The sequence below is a fragment of the Cygnus atratus genome, chromosome 8 (genome assembly GCF_013377495.2).
Source record: "Cygnus atratus isolate AKBS03 ecotype Queensland, Australia chromosome 8, CAtr_DNAZoo_HiC_assembly, whole genome shotgun sequence".
Lineage (NCBI taxonomy): Eukaryota > Metazoa > Chordata > Aves > Anseriformes > Anatidae > Cygnus > Cygnus atratus.
In genome coordinates this window covers 15,338,418-15,357,130 of record NC_066369.1, presented here as the reverse complement: position 1 = coordinate 15,357,130, position 18,713 = coordinate 15,338,418, and the positions used below count along the sequence as shown (strand labels likewise).

At 41.3% G+C, this 18,713-nt stretch overlaps 1 protein-coding gene across 1 annotated transcript; it reads left to right on the top strand.

Moving 5' to 3' along the window:
* Window positions 1-757: 757 nt before the first annotated feature.
* On the top strand, window positions 758-18,566 carry PRG4 (proteoglycan 4). The gene is made up of 9 exons (XM_035537445.2): window positions 758-851; window positions 5,133-5,252; window positions 8,037-8,156; window positions 10,156-13,971; window positions 15,023-15,112; window positions 15,349-15,488; window positions 16,046-16,202; window positions 17,047-17,226; window positions 17,440-18,566. Exons 1-9 carry the CDS (start codon window positions 758-760, stop codon window positions 17,700-17,702), a joined length of 4,980 nt encoding a protein of 1,659 aa, XP_035393338.1. The 3' UTR covers window positions 17,703-18,566.
* Window positions 18,567-18,713: the final 147 nt, after the last annotated feature.

Sequence of the window (18,713 nt, the reverse complement as noted above, 5' to 3'; positions counted from 1 at the left end):
GTTTGCTGTCATAGGCTGTCATTGGCAGTTTTGTTTAACAAGCAGTCTAATTAGTTAACCCCAGGATAGTTACAAAGAGATATATAAGGCATCTGAACCATCCCTGAGGGCAGACATATTCACTGTTAGGTAAGTGTAATGCCTCTCTCTACTCAGAGTGTTCTGATCAAAGTGCTCTTCCTCAAAAGGAAAATGATGGGCTGGAAAAAAAAATACTTTTCCTTTTGAAAGAAGATTTACTTTTATCCTACATTTCCATTGACTTGCTTAAACACTAATATTTTGATGATAGATTATGGTTTATAAAAGTATGCTGCTTAATAATTGTTTTGACAGAGTAATAATTAATTTGACAGTTTAATAATTGTTTTTGACAATTTAAAAATATAATAGATCTATATTTATCAGTATTATAGCCCTAGGGACTGGTGTACTAAACTCCATCAAGGTTAAAATAAAAGTAGACCGTGACTGTAGATTTCACCTAATACAGTTCTGCAAAAAATACTTCCATTATTTGTTAATAGTGAATTTTCCAAGTCCTACTACAAAACTTAACAGCTGATCAACTAATAACCATGAGAGAATTTATGGAATAATTCTAAATTACTAACTCTCCTTGAATAATTTTAATATGAATTTTATGTTGCTATGAAACTCACATTATGTATAAAGATATGCATTTCAAGTTTAATTGGTTCATTATTTATAAAAATGAATTGCATGTAGTGATGTGAAATTATTCTTTTTAGGGATGATGTCGTACCTGAAAGTAATGATCATATGGAATGTACTTTGTGTATCCTTGGTGATCCTTTCCTTGTCCCTGATTCAAGAAGTGTCTTCTCAAGGTATCGTAACATACAAAGTTGAGGGGAGGGTGTCTAAGATATCTGACAAATAGTAAGAAAGCTCCAAATGTATCCTCATAAAAATACTAAATTCTAGAACATAGTATTTATTTGCCTGTCTATTTATTCAAACAGGCATTGTGATTCAGTTTTATTATCACTGATTACTTTCATACCTAAATTTTGGTACAGCGTGGTCCTCTTTATTTATTTATTTTTTTTGCGGAGTAACATAAATATGAGTATTATGCAAGATGCATATAAGCCTATTTCTTTTTCTGTAGACATAGTCTACAGATCCTGTTGTTCTTAGGTTGACATATTTAACCAAAGTGATTGGCAATATGCTTCAAAGAGAATCTTGAATTATAACACCCATATACTTTAGTTAGAAATGTTTGAATGGAAGAATGGGCTGAGGGAAAGGAATGTGCACACCGTGCTAAGTTCTTTGCCATTAAATACACTGTTATTATCACTGCTAAGGCTGATTTCAGCATTTAGGTATCTAATACTACAGAATTTAATTTACTCTCAAGCTCTGTAGTTGACCTCTGATGAAAGTAGCACCATTACAAAGAAATGAAAGAACCTACAGCCTGGCAAGTCATGTGCTGTCATGGTTCTCAAGTGGCTCTAATGTTTTTACAGTGATAACATGGTGTACCACTTGCTAGTAAAATAAAGTTTATTACTGTTTGAGCGTCGAAGTGTAACATCTGTCCCTCTGAGCAGCTCATCACAGCACAGAGGTGTCAGGCTTTACCTGCAGGGCAGAGCCATCTGGTGCTGCGCCTTCCACAGCCAGGGGAACCCTCCCGCTAGCTTAACAGAAACCAGACTCGTGCCAACAGCAGATAGAACCATTTGGGCATTTTCCTTACAAGTACCTTCACAACTTCCAAGTCATAAATTAAAAAAAAAAAATGGATGAAAAGGCATTATTTTCTGGCTTTATCTATATTTTCTTCCCCAAGGCAAGGAAGGTGCAACATGCTGAACACATACCCAGAAAGGAAGATGTCTAGCTTCCCTCTTCAGCTCCCCTATTACGAGCCCATTAACTCACACCCACTGACTTCTCCATTTACTCCCCAGCTCCCCTGTGCTGATGACTTGTTATCAGGGCCCCAGCAGTCCTCTTAAGAATGGTAGCACTTATTACTTGTAAAGAAATGGTAAAAAAATGTTATACCTCACTGCTGAAAAATCACAATATAGATTCACAGGCTTAATTATTTGTTATCTTAGGGTCTTCCTTAATACACACATGAAGAATGTGTGCTGTTAGAAATTATTGTCTTTGGTGTTGTGTTGTGTTACATGTTATTCCTTGTTATTTTCTTGTTGTTCCTCAGTGTTTCAGCTAATTATCCAAAGTCTGTTTTAGCTTGCTGATTGTTCAGCTTCTTTGTTTGTATTTAGGGGCACTCCACTTGTGGTCCTGCATGTTTCATTTCCAGAAGAAGCTGTTAGTGCGTTAACGTTAGCAGAGATTTCACATAGGAGGGGGAGTTGTTCCAGGCAATTATCTGATATTGAATATTTGATATTGAAAACTGACAATAAAAATGGCTCCAGGGACCTGTATTTATTATGACAATGCTCACCAGTTTAAAAACTAAGCTGGTTTTGATATGAATAACTTTACCAAAAGTAAAATTCTGACAGACCTAATCTGTCCGTCAGGTATGCTGGCGCAGGCACACTTCTATCACCATGCGTAGGGTCTTAAGACAGAACATAAATCAGTAAAACAACATAGCGTTGGCTGATATGTTGCCTAAGTTAAGCCCGAGTCTGTCCGGATGCCAGAAGTGGTGCAGCCCCTCTCTCACCTGGAGGGGCCGCTGAGCAGCCCGGGGCTGCGCTCTCTCTGCAGGCCACTGGGCGGCACGGGGCTTGCAGCTCCATGGCTCCCAGAGAAGAAACAGCCTTCTTTAGGAGAACGTGAATCTTCCCACCTTGCCATTCAGTGTTTCCTTGCATAGCATTTTGGTTTGGCAACATTCACACTGGTGTCGTGTGATTTTAGATTTATGGAGCTGTACAGGGAGATGTGGGGAAGGGTATTCTAGAGAGCATGGCTGCCACTGTGATTATAACTGCCAATACTACATGGAGTGCTGCGCTGACTTCAAGAAAGTCTGCACGGTGGGTAAGTTCCCAAACTCAGCCAGCTCCTGTCAGCAAAGGCTTCTCCTCCTGCTTGCACCAGTGTCTCTCCTCCGAATGCTTAAATGTTTCTTCTGCTTCACTGCATCCTTGTTCTCCTCTGATATGCGTGGTTCCCCCCTCAAAAAGCCTCAGTGATAACCTCTCATGGACCATTCAATGAAAATTCTGTATCTGCAGTTTATCACCAAGAAAAGGGTTTTGGTTTTTGGAAGAGCAGAGCAAGAGGGGGATTTTTCCCAACTGCTTGCTTGCTCTTTCTTCGTGCATTTGTACTGTATCTGTTTGTCTTTTATGCAACAAAACTGTTCAAAGCAAATTCAGGTAGGAAGGAAAGTTTCAGGGTTTTCCAGAGAGAAATTCGGGGACAATCCCATTCAAATGTAACAGATGTGGAGACTGTACGGTCTAATCCAAAGTCAGAGGGAATCCTTCCACTGACAGAAATTAACTCTGGGTCAGAACCATGTCCGGAGTGTGACAGAAAAGATGGCTGGACAAGTATTATTTATATGCAATATAAAACTGTATAGTGTAAATAAGCACAGGTATTCCAAACTGTTCTACTGAAGAATTTATCAAATATATGATATTCTTATAAATTATCAATATGTCAAAAATACCAGTGATTTAGATAACTGTAGTTTGTTACACTACATTGTAGTTCTAATAAGATTGATGGTGTAAGATAAGACTTCTTAGATCTAGCAATACAGGCTGAGTATTAAAACTCAAAAGCAGCATGACCTAAAATGCTAATTCTTTAAAAAATAAAAACAATTCTCACATAGGCACGTGGAATGAATACACTGGCATCAACAGATCACACCATCTCTACACTGGTCAGAAACTCTTCAAAATCTGCCTACACAGTGATGCTAACTTAGATAATTACTTAATTGTAAAATAGGATTTTATGCCCTGAGTGCCAGCAAGACGCTGACTTCAAAGGGACTCATGCACAGTAAAGATACAGGACAACAACAATAGATCACATGATAATTCTGGAAATACCAAGTGATAGTTAATTCTCAGCTCAATTCTATGAGATGCTAAGCATCTTAAAAAATATCCACTTCAGGTCTAATGTACTCCAATTTAGCTATCAACTAAGTACCTATTAAAGATATTACCAAATTTCAAAAATAGTTTGTAATGTAAACATTTAAGGACAAACTTAATTCTTGACATATATAGCAAGCATGTTTTGCTCTAGTCTGTAATAGCTGCACACACACTTTCCAAAACAATCTGGTCATTATGTAGTACAAAACAGACATACCGTGGTCACTAAGGTTATCAGATGTTAGCCACTAATGTAATATTAAAAATGTGGTTATTAGTCATCTGTCAAAACATGGCAGATACTCCCCTAGTATTAATAATTTAAGAACTGTATTAGACTGGGATAAAACCTAAAAAATAGTGACTTTGTGTAACTTTGTATAGTCATTCATATAACTAAATTACAGTATTTGCCTGTGGACACCAGGTACACTTAGTCATAACTTATACAGGCCAATTCTTTTTCAGAAATACTTTGGTAGACACATCTGTGTTGCTGCAGAGTGGTGCTCTGAAGCACCATCTTTTTGAAAATGTGGCCCAGAATTACTTACTGAATTTAAACATTATTGAGATAGCTGCTATTTGATTAGGGAAATGGCACAGGCTACCCACAGAGGCTGTGGGGCTCCTCCTTGGGGAGCTTCCAGAGCTGCCTAGACATGGGGCTGGGCACCAGCTGGGGGGGCCCTGCTGGGGCAGGCCTGAGGCCAGGTGACCTCCAGAGCTCTCAGCCTCAGCCAGTCTGGGAACCCTTCTGTGATGGGGCCTATCTAAAGTGAACTCCGAGGCTGTTTCATTCCACTATGAATTCTAAACAGTCTCACTACACCACCATGGCAAAGTGCTGTTCTGGTTACATGATTTGATCCAAAACTCACTGGACTCAACTAGTTAAACAAGTTTTGGATCAGACCAGAGTAACCACCTCGGCAGCTGTTCTTTAAATCAGCTTAAGCAAGCGACTTCACTGTAGAAAGGTCCCAATGTTAAATGTGAGCTAGACAAAAATACTAACTCCATTGTTCTGCCTTAATGTAGCAGTCTCCTGCAAAGGACGTTGCTTTGAAGCTTTTGAAAGAGGAAGAGAGTGTGACTGTGACGCGGACTGTGAAAGATATGGCAAATGCTGCCCCGACTATGTGAAACACTGTAAAGAAGGTAAGAAATTTCTGTATTGCAAAATTTTTCCTACATATATTTATACCTTATATTGCCATAAAATATAAACCACATAGACTTTGTTCTTGGTATGATCCACATTAGTTCTCAAGTGAACCTTTCCATAAAATTCAGCCATGCTAGTACACCCACAGGATGACAGCCCAATAAACAGGAACCAGGAGGCAGAGACTACGTAAATGTTTGCTAACAATTCCATACTACAGAGATCCTGCACAACTTACTGGCCTTTTCTAAAATCACTGGCACTCAGCATCAGCTATACACAGCATTAGCTGTACAAAAAACGAACAAAACGAAACAAAACAAAAATCATAAAACCTAATTTCAGAAATAAATTGGCCATTTTCTGAAGTGCGAACACTGAAGCATATAGGTAGATATACTGGCATCCATCACATGATATGAATTCCAAGGGGAAAGTTTTATTTTGTCTTAGCCTCTTTAGCACTCCATACCCTAATTCACTATCAGAACCATTACTCAGAACAATACATGTAAGGCCAGGTTTGACACATGTATTTCCACTCATGCTACTAAAATTATATCAATAACATAATTCAAAGACAGAAGCTGGGCAAAAATGAATGATGCTTTGCAGTAAAAAGTCTAGGTCATATACGGAGAAGTAGTAAGGTAGGTCCAACTCCCTTAAATTGCCCTGCAACCCACCCAGATGTGCGTAATAGCCAGTCCCTGCACTGGGGATAGCACTACTTGAACCTTCAGACCATTTGCTTTTGGTTGCTGCAATCACAGGAAGCACATGGGCAAATTGCCCAGATCTTTCCCACCCTGAATCCAAAACAGGAAGAGCAGCCCAATGTAGACCCCCTCCTGGGGGGCAAGGAGGGCCTCCCTGATGAGATGTGATTGCACATTCACACTGCAAGTGAGACATTTTAAGAAAGTCCACGTTTAGCCTTCAGGCTGTGAATTCAGTTCAGGGAATGCTTGTACCGCCCCACAGTCAAGTCACTTTTGTTTATCCAGCCCTTCACAGACCAGACAACCTACAAGGCAGCCAATTTTCAAAGCCTGTCCTTTAGCAGACAGGAGAAGTGTTAGGGATTATCATTTGGTTCACATTACCAACCACTCCCAGTCCCCAAGCCCTGGTATAGCTGCTCGGTTTTGCTACTCAGTTGCATAGTAATTTATACTGAAATAGACTCTGTATTGAGCACTTTTGACTGGATGTCTACAAGATAAATGTCTTAAAAGTGTCATGAGGTGAATTTGCTACCTTGGAGGTTGCTTCTTTCTGCTGGATCTACCAGGATGCCACTTGATTTAAATGACATTATCTACTATTTTATCAGTGATTACATTCCATCTTCTTTTTCTTCTTGCTTTTTAATCCCTGCTGTGAAACTCCTTCAGTTAGAGCAAGATTCCCAAAAAGATGTACAAGTGTAACACTGGGACTGCAATGGACAAAGATGACACTAGAGCACCCTTCTCAGAGCTGCCTGATTGACCAAGTATCTCCTTTTGGCTCAGAAAGTCCCCAGGGACTTGCAGCTCTGCCTTCAGGGAATGCATAGACCCATCCCAACTTGGTACCTGGCTGTCTCAGCTTCAGGGATGCCCAGAGATCATTGCCATTACATTATATAGCATAACATTAGAAAAGAAAAAAGAAAAATTCTGCTGGAAATCTTAGACACACGTGTGATTTATCTGATGTTTTTCAAAAAAATTCTCAGAGAACAGTAGCAGTGGCATTCCAGGCTCACGAAATTTCCATTGCACTAGTGCAACCAATTTGGAAATTCAGGAGTTTAAGATGCATGAACACCCACAGGACATACTTAGCTGTTTCACTTGTTCTTCAGTTCAAGCATAATGAAAAATTATCCAACTGCTCATAGTCTTAGAAAGTTTCTTCTAGGATTTTGGTTTCTTAGTTTCGCTATTAATGTTTGTCAAAACATACACAAAACCAGACACCCCAAATCCACCCTATTCAGTACCCAGTATTTCAGTATTTTTGCTATCTCTGAGTAATTAAGAAACATTTTAAACTTTTTGGAATAATGCAATAACTTAAGTCATGCAGTGAACTTTCACTTTGCTCTGTCTATATATTGTGACCACTTTTTTCTGGACAATGGAGCTAAGTTCATCTAGAGATCATTTTTATCTTTCTATTCCTCCAAAAGCCCTCTACCCCAGAACATATACACAGAGTTAAGGACTGATCAAATATCCCCACATTGACTCATCTGAAAGCTGATTCAGCTCCCAGAGTGATTTTATTCAGCAATTGAATTTTCTCTCTCTTCCCTAATAAAAGCTTCAGGATATATGTGCAGAATTATCCCATGTCTGAAGAGCTACATCATAACTAAATCTTCAAGGGATTATCAAAGTAATACACCATCTCTCAGATACCCACTATAAAAAACACTCACAAGTTAGCCCCAAGCTATCTGTATTCAAAAACAAAACAAAAAACAAAAAAGAGAGAAATTCTCAGAGTATAAAACTCCACTCAGAATTCTTCTTTTTCCCAGCTGAAAATTCCTGTTAGCTAGAAATGCCTCACCTCACACTTCTGGGAAAAATATTTCTCTGATCTATGACAGGGATCCAAAGGATATTTTTTTCTTTTTTCACAAATAATATTTTAAAGAATATTATAGATGGGAAAAAATAAAAGATTTATGTGGAAGAGGGACACTGAAATTCTGTATCACTTTCTTCTTACACCAAACACGTAAAAACACTCCCATTAACAGATTGTTTCATTTCTTTCAGCACACACAGAAAAGACAACACCCAAGACTCCTCCACCAAATAAATCAACATCTAAGAGGTCATCTGCAAATGAAGAAAAGAAGCCAGAGGAAGTAACACAGCCCCATGAAGTTATAGAAGGTAGGAAAGAACACAAATGAAACAGGATGGGTGTTACTTGAAGGAATATTAGAGACCATTTTCCTGCTCTGGAAATAGAAGGGCAATGTGAGACATTACCAGACAGTTACCAAGCTTGGAACCACTCAGTTTATAAACTCATTACCTCACCTAGTTCTCAAGAAAGACTGTACTGATTTTGCAGTGCTCACTTCAGACAGATGTTAGATTGTGGTGATGTCCCCCGCGTCTCTATTTGATTTCCACATGTATCTTCAAAAACTATGTTACATGCCATTGTCAGTTTTGGATAAAATCCATGGCTGGAACAGGAAGGGTGTTGTATTTTGGGACAGTGAAAACTGGCAGAACCAGGACAGGAAAATCTCCTAACAGGTTTCTCTAGCTTTAATCAAGCCCAGCCTCATGCAGCTTCAGAAAACACAAACAATTTATTTTTATTTTTCAGAATGGAAAACATGTTGCATTCCTGTGTTCTTTGATATTCTATTCCAGCATTTTAAATGATAATTTGGGAGATCAGTTTGAACTTGAAACCTGAAGTAACAACAATGAAACAAGGCTAGAAGTCAATACTGGCCAATACTTTAACCCTTTTAGTATTATTATTATTGCTATTATTATTATAAATATAATAATAATAATAAATATAATAATAATAATAATAATAATAATAATAATAATAATTTGGAGTACTTACCTTTCTGCTGTGGCAGTTTCCTTTTACAAAATCAATACAGCAGATCAAATGAAACAAAATTAAGGAAATTCAAACAACAAGATCCCACTTGATTTACAGAATTACATACACTTTGGGAAGGAGGAATACTATTCTGTAATGTTCTGCTTATACAACACTATTTCTACAATACATTTACACAGGAATTATTCCTCATACTGCAAGATCCTAAGTGTTTCTAGTCTGCTGAGAGAGGCATTGCATCAGTACATTCATCAGGCCATGACTGTCAGAAATCGCTCAGATCTTGAAAGATTTTTTCAGAATACTTGTTCAAAAGATGAACAACATGACCCCAAATCACATGATGCTGCACTTGATTTTCTCAGGTTTTCAAGAACCAAGTGTCAACTCGGTGATAACGGTAGATAGTAAGGAATCATAGAAATAAGAAGCAAACAAACAAAAAACTTTGAAAACAGAACTAACTGGCGAAACATCATAAAGGTAACACTGAGAGATCAAAAGACTAAATGCAGAAACATTTAATGTTAGTTTCTGCTGAATATATCTGTAATTTGACTCAAGTTCATGTAACTACATGTAAAGGTAGAGTCTTAAAGCTGTAAATCACAAAGAGGAAAAATACCAAGGATATAGAGTAGGACATGTATGCAGGTGTCTGTACTGAAAAAGTTTGTTTTTCCTCCTGTTTCATTAATCCTCTCCTTCAAGTCCAGGTCACAGGTGCAGGCTTTATTATAATTATGGCCAAAGGAACAAATCAAAAGTACAAACTGGGAAGGGAAGTGTCCTATTAGAAGAACTATATAAGGTGGTTCCCCTTCCATGAAAAAGATAGAAACACTATGTGGTCTCACATACAAACACTGAATTAAAATCTGCTGTGCTGCATTCATAGGTGCTAAAGGTTAATCAAAGGTATTAGTTAAAACCTATTAGGCTGCTGTGAAGTCCCAGGAAGGCAAAGGAAATATACAGTCCGAGTTAGTCTGGATCTCGAATGTTTATATCTTTTGGCAGTTACATAAGTCCATAACTGGTATTTATCAAATTGAACTTGGGTTTCCATGTATTTATATACACACACATCCACAAAAATAAAAAATTTAAAAAATTGCAACTTTACACATAAGGCTTTTTCTTTTTTTTAAGCAAAGACACAAAAACAAGATAATACTGCTATTCAAAAGATAAGTAGCTACTTCTAATCAGCATACTAAAAAAAAATAAATAAACACCAAAAAACAGGTGCATGCATTGAAATTTGAATGTCTTATCATGTATTTTTTCTCATAGATATGGGCAGTGAAAAAATGGTGACCAGTCCTCCTCCAACTACAAAACAGCCTGATACAACACCACCAGTCAAAGCAACCACAATTAAACCATCTACTCCAAAACCTAGTTTAACAACTACCACAATTATTACCACAAAACCAACAACTTCCAAAGCTGAAGAGACAACCCCTGAAGACACAGAGGCTCCAACAACTGAGGCAGACCCTACCATCACACCCAAAGAGGAAGAGATAACCGCTGAAGCCACAGAGGAACCCACGACTGAGGCAGACTCTCCCGCCAGCCCCAAAGCTGAAGAGACAAACCCTGAAGCTACAGAAGAACCAATGACAACAGCAGACCCTCCAGCCACACCCAAAGTTGAAGAGATGACGCCTGAGGCCACCGAAGAACCAATGACTGACGTAGACACTCTCACCACCCCCAAAGCCGAGGAGACAACCCCTGAAGCCACAGAGGCTTCAATGACTCCAAAAGCTGAGGAGACAACCCCTGAAGCCACCGAGGCTCCAACGACTCCGAAAGCCGAGGAGACAACCCCTGAAGCCACTGAGGCTCCAACGACTCCGAAAGCTGAGGAGACAACCCCTGAAGCCACTGAGGCTCCAACGACTCCGAAAGCCGAGGAGACAACCCCTGAAGCAACAGAGGCTCCAACGACCCCCAAAGCCGAGGAGACAGCCCCTGAAGCCACTGAGGCTCCAACGACTCCGAAAGCTGAGGAGACAACCCCTGAAGCCACTGAGGCTCCAACGACTCCGAAAGCCGAGGAGACAACCCCTGAAGCAACAGAGGCTCCAACGACCCCCAAAGCTGAGGAGACAACCCCTGAAGACACTGAGGCTCCAACGACTCCGAAAGCTGAGGAGACAACCCCTGAAGCCACTGAGGCTCCAACGACTCTGAAAGCCGAGGAGACAACCCCTGAAGCAACAGAGGCTCCAACGACCCCCAAAGCCGAGGAGACAACCCCTGAAGCCACCGAGGCTCCAACGACTCCGAAAGCCGAGGAGACAACCCCTGAAGCCACCGAGGCTCCAACGACTCCGAAAGCCGAGGAGACAACCCCTGAAGCCACCGAGGCTCCAACGACCCCCAAAGCCGAGGAGACAACCCCTGAAGCCACCGAGGCTCCAACGACCCCCAAAGCTGAGGAGACAACCCCTGAAGACACTGAGGCTCCAACGACTCTGAAAGCTGAGGAGACAACCCCTGAAGCCACTGAGGCTCCAACGACTCCGAAAGCCGAGGAGACAACCCCTGAAGCAACAGAGGCTCCAACGACACCCAAAGCCGAGGAGACAACCCCTGAAGCCACCGAGGCTCCAACGACTCCGAAAGCCGAGGAGACAACCCCTGAAGCCACCGAGGCTCCAACGACCCCCAAAGCCGAGGAGACAACCCCTGAAATCACCGAGGCTCCAACGACCTCCAAAGCTGAGAAGGCAACCCCCAAAGCCACCGAGGCTCCAACAACCCCCAAAGCTGAGGAGACAACCCCTGAAGCCACAGAGGCTCCAACAACCCCCAAAGCTGAGAAGGCAACCCCCAAAGCCACCGAGGCTCCATCAACCCCCAAAGCTGAGGAGACAACCCCTGAAACCACCGAAGCTCCATCAACCCCCAAAGCTGAGGAGACAACCCCCGAAGCCACAGAGGCTCCAACGACCCCCAAAGCCGAGGAGACAACCCCTGAAGCCACTGAGGCTCCAACGACCCCCAAAGCTGAGAAGACAACCCCCAAAGCCACCGAGGCTCCAACAACCCCCAAAGCTGAGGAGACAACCCCTGAAGCCACCGAAGCTCCATCAACCCCCAAAGCTGAGGAGACAACCCCTGAAGCCACCGAGGCTCCAACAACTCCCAAAGCTGAGGAAACAACCCCCAAAGCCACCGAGGCTCCAACAACCCCCAAAGCCGAGGAGACAACCCCTGAAGACACTGAAGCTCCATCAACCCCCAAAGCTGAGGAGACAACCCCTGAAGCAACAGAGGCTCCAACGACCCCCAAAGCTGAGGAGACAACCCCTGAAGCCACAGTGGCTCCAACGACTCCCAAAGCAGAGGAGACAACCCCAAAAGGCACTGAGGCTCCAACAACCCCGAAAGCTGAGGAGACAACCCCTGAAGCCACCGAGGCTCCAATGACTCCGAAAGCCGAGGAGACAACCCCTGAAGCCACCGAGGCTCCAATGACTCCCAAAGCTGAGGAGACAACCCCTGAAGCCACCGAGGCTCCAACAACTCCCAAAGCTGAGGAAACAACCCCAAAAGCCACCGAGGCTCCAACAACTCCCAAACCCAAAGAGACAATCCCTGAAATCACCGAGGCTTCAATGACCCCCACAGGTAAGGAGACAACTACAAAAGCCACCAAGGCTCCAACCACCCCTAAAGCTGAGGAGACATCTCCAAAACCCACTGAGGCTCCAACAACCAAGGCTGATTCTCCCACAACCCCCAAAGCCAAGGAGACAATCCCTGAAGCCCCTGAGGCTCCAATGACCCCCAAAGTTGAAGAGACAACCCTGAAAGCCACCGAGGCTCCAACAACCCCGAAAGCCAAGGAGACAACCCCAAAAGTTACCAAGGCTCCAATGACCCCCAAAGCCAAGACAACCCCGAAAGCCACGGAGGCTCCAACGACCCCCAAAGCTGCGAAGAAAACCCCAAAAGCCACCAAGGCACCAATGACTGAGGCTGAGTCTCCCACCACCCCTAAAGCAAAAGAGACAACTCCTCTGGCCACAGAGGCACCAACAACCAAGGCAGGCTCTCCCACCATCCCTGAAGTTGAATTCAGTACCCCTGCACCCCTCAACATTAAATCAGACACAACTACATCAGGTGAGAAGTCTGCAACTACACCTGTTAAAAATGACAAAACGTCAGCTAAACCTGTAACAACTGCTGTAACCAAAGAAACAACAACTAAAAAGGAAACAACCACAGTGAACAAAGAGATAACAACACCCAAGAAAGACAAAACTACTGTGCTTAAAGACATTTTAACAGCAGGTAGGAAAGACAAAACCACTGTAACCAAGAAGCCTACCATGGCTGATGACTCTCCTGAAGGTACAGACAATATTCCAAGTATAACTCCTGCAGCCAAACAAGTTGTAACTACAGCAGCTGAATTAGAAGCAACTACTGTAGACAAAAAGACTGCAGTGGCTACAGAAAAAGAAGCAATCCCGGCTACACAAGACAAAACTCCCAAACCAAGAGAGATTTTAGCACCAACAGCTAAGGAAGAAGAACGTCCGGTGGGTACCGTGATTGTAACAACACCAGCAGCTACAACTCCCATGCGCAAGCCCACCATGCTGCCAACAACTGCCAAAACAGATTCAGCTCCTAAAACCAGGGAGATTGTGACAACAACTAAAAGTGATACAACTACAGAGAATAAACAGACTATAGCAGCAGCACCTAATGAGTGCGTAATTACCACTAAAGAGACAACAACAGCTGGTAAAAAAGAGATAACTACCCTCACTGATGAAACTAGCTACACAACTGAAAAAGAAATAGAAGATGCCACTGAAAAGGCCCCTAGTCTTGACAAGAAAGAGGAAACTACAGTTATCAGAGAGAGAACTACAACAGATAAAAAAGATACAATAGAAGAAATGTTTATTGTTTCTAGAGGGACATCCAAGCCAGATATACATTTCCAGGAGGTTACTGACACACGTGATGAGCCTCATCCAGCCAACCCTGAAACCATGCCAGTAAAAGAAGAGCCTGAGATAAACAAGCCTTTAATACAAACTGTGGACATGCCAGTTCTACCTGGAGAAACACAAGGTAAGTATATTCCAGTAGGTACAAAAACTGGGAGCACAACAATACCTCAAGTGAAGGATGTGCAAGACCTTTCTATCCAGTGTCAGAAGGAGGCGCACCTATCTTGGTGGTTAACTGTGACTGTGGTGATGCAGCCGTCAGCATCCCAAACACTGGTACCTTAATTTTCAGTTGTGTTGTTACTGAAATTCTCCACCTCATTTATAGCATGATCTCATTTCAGCAACTGGCCCTGCTGAAAAATGTTTGCTGTAAATACCATGGCAGATGCAAACAAAAAGAACAGAAAAAGGAAAAACAAGATAAATTTCTAAGTCTCATGAAAACACCGTTAGAGCATCAGGCTGAATACCCACTACTAGTAATAGTACCTGACCTGGGATTTTGTAGGCTCATAAGAAAAACAAGAAAGCTTTTCCTCATATTCTTTCTCTGTGCTTTTTGCCACAACTTTTTTCATGTCCTCACTATTGATTATATATTAAGATACAGCCCACGAGGTTCTTGGGCATTTTTTCATTTATGTTTTGACAGATGATTTGCAAAAACAAAAAAGGGATCTTCTAGATTGAAAATATTTGGATTTTTGTCAGAAACATATCCTTCCTTTACATTCAACCGAAAATAAATGTAAGTCCATTAAGAATGAAGGAGGGGAAACCTGCTACAGAAGCTTGGAGGAATGAGTAAACATCTGTAAGCATGAAGAAATTAAATATGAGACAGCAGATGATGCATTTATAGATATTTTTATGAATTACAGAAGGTAAACAATAAATGACAATAGCTGTACCTAGTTATATAAACAGCTAGCCTTACGCTCCTCAGAACAAATCATGAGAGTTAAACTTTTTAACAATATATCTTGAATGAACAATTAAACCGTTTGTATGAAAAACCTCAGACAGACCTGAGGCGAGCCCTGAACACCATCCTACACACAAAAATCCCATTTAAATGCGGCCAGTGCTGCTTCATGTGGGCAGGGGGAGGCAATGCCCTTTTTATTTAAAAACAAACAAAAACTAATCTTAACTACGCTATTTTGCAGTGGACAAGACCGACGAGAAGGACCTGTGCAGCGGGAAGCCAGCGGACAGCATGGTAGCCCTGCCCAATGGCACCCTGGCTGTCTTCCGAGGTATGTCGGTCCTTCAGCCCTCTGCCCCGGCCTTCACTGGTCCCGGCCTGCCTCCCAGGCTGCCACATGGCGGCCTCAGGGTGGAGGCGTGAGGAACACGGTCCTCAGGCAGGACTGTGAGGAGAGGCAACACAGGGGCATCCTACTTCCCAACACTTTTCTCCGCTTTTCTCCCCATGTCCGTCTGTCCGCCCACGTGTCTCACTGTGTGGGCTGCTGTCCCCTCCCGCCCACAGGTCACTACTACTGGCTGCTGAATGGCAGGAGCCCGCCGACCACCAACCCCCGCCGGATCAGTGAGGGCTGGGGCATCCCGTCCCCCATCGACACCGTCTTCTCCCGGTGCAACTGTGACGGGAAGACCTTCTTCATCAAGGTGGGGAAGAGCAGAGAGGCTTTGAAATGTCATCCTGCTGCATAGCAGCTCAGTGCAGCCCTGTGCTCCGAGGCCACATTGCTCGTTTTATAGAATAAGCAGCATTTTCACACTTAGAATTGAGTGGGTGAACTGAAACATATCCCTTCCCTAGCCCCACCTCCACTGCCTTGGCATTGTGCTTCTCAAACAGATTTAATCCAGTGTTTTCTCCCCGTAATTGGTTACTGACAGACTAACTGATCATACCACTATGAGCAATAGTTAAAAAAAACAAACAACAAAACCTTTAAAAATCTGATTATTGCTTTGTTTAGTAACCGTTATTACAGTTCATTTCCAAGACTCTTCCCATACTCAAAGGCACAGTTAAAAGACTGCAGAAGATATTTCGTGATGTTGTTATAGCTTGTTTTTAGTGGACATAGGAATAGTTCCAGCCAGTTCCACATGGTAGTTATCAAAATGCTAGCATTACAATTAATTTTAATGTCTGTATTGAAGCTGTTACCATGAATGAATTTCCTCTGAAGCTCATCTTTTGCTTAAACCACTAGGGTAACCTATACTGGCGTTTCACTAATGGTGTGATGGACAAAGGCTATCCCAAACCTCTTGCAAATGGATTTGCAGGGTTAAGTGGGAAAATGGTAGCAGCGCTCCCCGTGGCAAGATACAACAGCAGACCAGAATCAGTTTATTTTATCAAAAGAGGTATGTCTTGTAATTCAAAAGTTCACAGATGATCAAAAGGTGCTTGAATTGCATTAGTGAGGAATAAAACACTGTTTCTCTTGACTGATAGGTGTCTGTTTTGAACAAAATATGTCTAAGTGATGTAATAGGACACTAGGTAGTCAAAACATAGCCTGAAGCTTTAAAAAAATGTATTAGAATGTTAAAGTGCTTTTTAAAATAGACCAGACCATAAGGGACATGATCTTAGCAAACAAACATTAAGGTAAGTTTTATCTGGTGGTAATTTTTTTTCAATCTCAAATTCATCTGAGATGGAAAGACTTTAAATAACCTTATTAGTTCAGAACTACGCATGGAAGTCTCCCTCTGTTCCTTCTATTGCTAACTGTTTCTCATTTCATGCTTAAAGTGAATGTAATTTCCTTACCTAATATGAATGATGCACTGCCAACATAAGAATGATCTAAATCAAAAAAAGCTGAGGTTAATGAAATGCCAATCTTTTTCTGGACTCTAGCCTTTCCCTTGTGTACCCCAAAGCTATGGTCTTAGCCTCCTCCTTGATAAATAAGTGTGACAGCAGTAAAAGCAGTTCCACTGGAATTGTACTTACTGCAGGAAATTTAATGAGGCTGCAGAAGTTATTGCTACATTTAGAAGCATATATTGGATTTAGAGAGCAATGCTTTTGCATCACAAAATGTAGGAATGCATAGAAAAAGCTGCAGGTTGCAACAGCATTAGACAGCTGTAGACGTATTAAAATGATGTTATTGACTTCCTGCCTGTGATATTGATGATACTGTGATCTCTGATTTAGCTTTTTTATTTTTTTTAATTACACTAATGTCTCTTTTAGATGGTAACATGCAACAGTATGTATACAGACAAGAGCCAGCCAAGAAGTGCCAAAGGAAAGCCCGCATTACCATAAGATACCCAGCTTTTGTCCCAAGACTTGTAATAAGGAGACGCTTTCAACGTGCAGTAGGATTGCCAACTGTTATTCAGACTGTCAGAATCAATCCATATCAATCCGGTATCTTATGTTTATTAAGTTTCTTTTATACAATTATTTTAATCTGAGTAGTCTCTGAATCACAACTTTGTTACATTTTTGTTTCCCTAACATCGTACTTTACTTTTTTTCAATCTGATGATTCTTGCTTGCTGTAGATTATATAAGCAGATGACAGCTTTTGTCAGTCATGCTGTGACACTTTCTAAATGTGACACTTTCTTTTGCTTGCAGGAGTTCTGCGTAAGGAAGTCAAAATGACTGCCTACTGGAGAGGGCTCCCCAAAGTAATTCATTCAACTATATCAGTACCCAACTACAATAAGCCAGATGGCTATGATTATTACGCCTTCTCTTACAGTAAGTTAGAGCTAATGCAAGTTACTCTGTATTCCAAAAGGCTCAGTGATAAGAAAGAAAGAAGCCCATGTACCTATGAGATTTCTAAAGTTACCACTTGTGAGTCTGCAAGGCTAATTTTAAGCAAGTACTATTAAGCAGTTCTGAGAAATAAACTGTTGCCTGTAATGGAGATGTTTCTGTTCAAAATCGAATTACAGGACAGCTAGTAGCAGAGAGGTACAATCATTCAGACTAGCCCTTTATGGAATGCATTGCCATAAGAGTACAGGTTTATATAATGACAAAGAAAGCTGACAACTACATACACAATCATATTAATGATAGAATGAGATCCTTGGACCATTATACATCAAAAGATTTTTCACTGGCTTCCACAGGACTACGTTTCTGACCAAACGACAACAACAAAAATATAGGGAGCAACACAAACCATTTAATTTCCCAGGAAATAACTATTTCTAATTCCACATTAGGTAGATCCTTTCCCTCTAGCCAGGCTCATCTAAAAGCATTTATCAGAATTTTCTTGATTATTCAGGGGAAAAAAAAAAGCTCAAATACTAGACTATCCAAATACAGGATACTAAAGTAAGTCTCTGCCAGTATGATAATTGTATAACCTTAACATTGGCTACTTCACACTCATGGACCACGGAGTTCTTGTGTTTACAGTAGTGCAGGATTGTTTTTAGTTTGTTTGATTTCTAAATTCTTAAAACTATTTGTGTTGTAGCAGTAGAAGTGTAATCTTCTCTACTCCCTGTTCTTGCAGCAGATTTATTTATTAGCAGTATTGTAAAACTAAGCTGAACACAAAGAAGAACAGATCAAACAGTTGAGGCCAAAAATGGATTTTTATAGCCTCTCAATTCCATATATACATGTGGAATGAAAATCTGCTATTAATCCATAAATGAAATTAAAAGGCAGGCTTTAATTTCAAGATTCTTTCTGTATACTAAATGTAGCTTCTGGAATTTAATTTTGACATATCTTCATTTCAGATCGGTACTACAGTTTGGACGTGGGCAAAAGAATAGCAAGACCTGTTACCGCTCTCACAGGAAAGACTGTATCCAAAGACTGGTATAACTGTCCTGAAAAGTGATGCAGAGCAGAGGATTTTTTAAAAAAAGATGCCATTT

Excerpts from the sequence above, each read along its gene's own strand:
- PRG4 (XM_035537445.2), top strand. The coding sequence starts at position 758 with ATGTCGTACCTGAAAGTAATGATCATATGGAATGTACTTTGTGTATCC. Across the intron at positions 8,157-10,155 it reads GCCCCATGAAGTTATAGAAG|ATATGGGCAGTGAAAAAATG; the intron begins GTAGGAAAGAAC and ends TTTTTCTCATAG. Across the intron at positions 13,972-15,022 it reads TCTACCTGGAGAAACACAAG|TGGACAAGACCGACGAGAAG; the intron begins GTAAGTATATTC and ends GCTATTTTGCAG.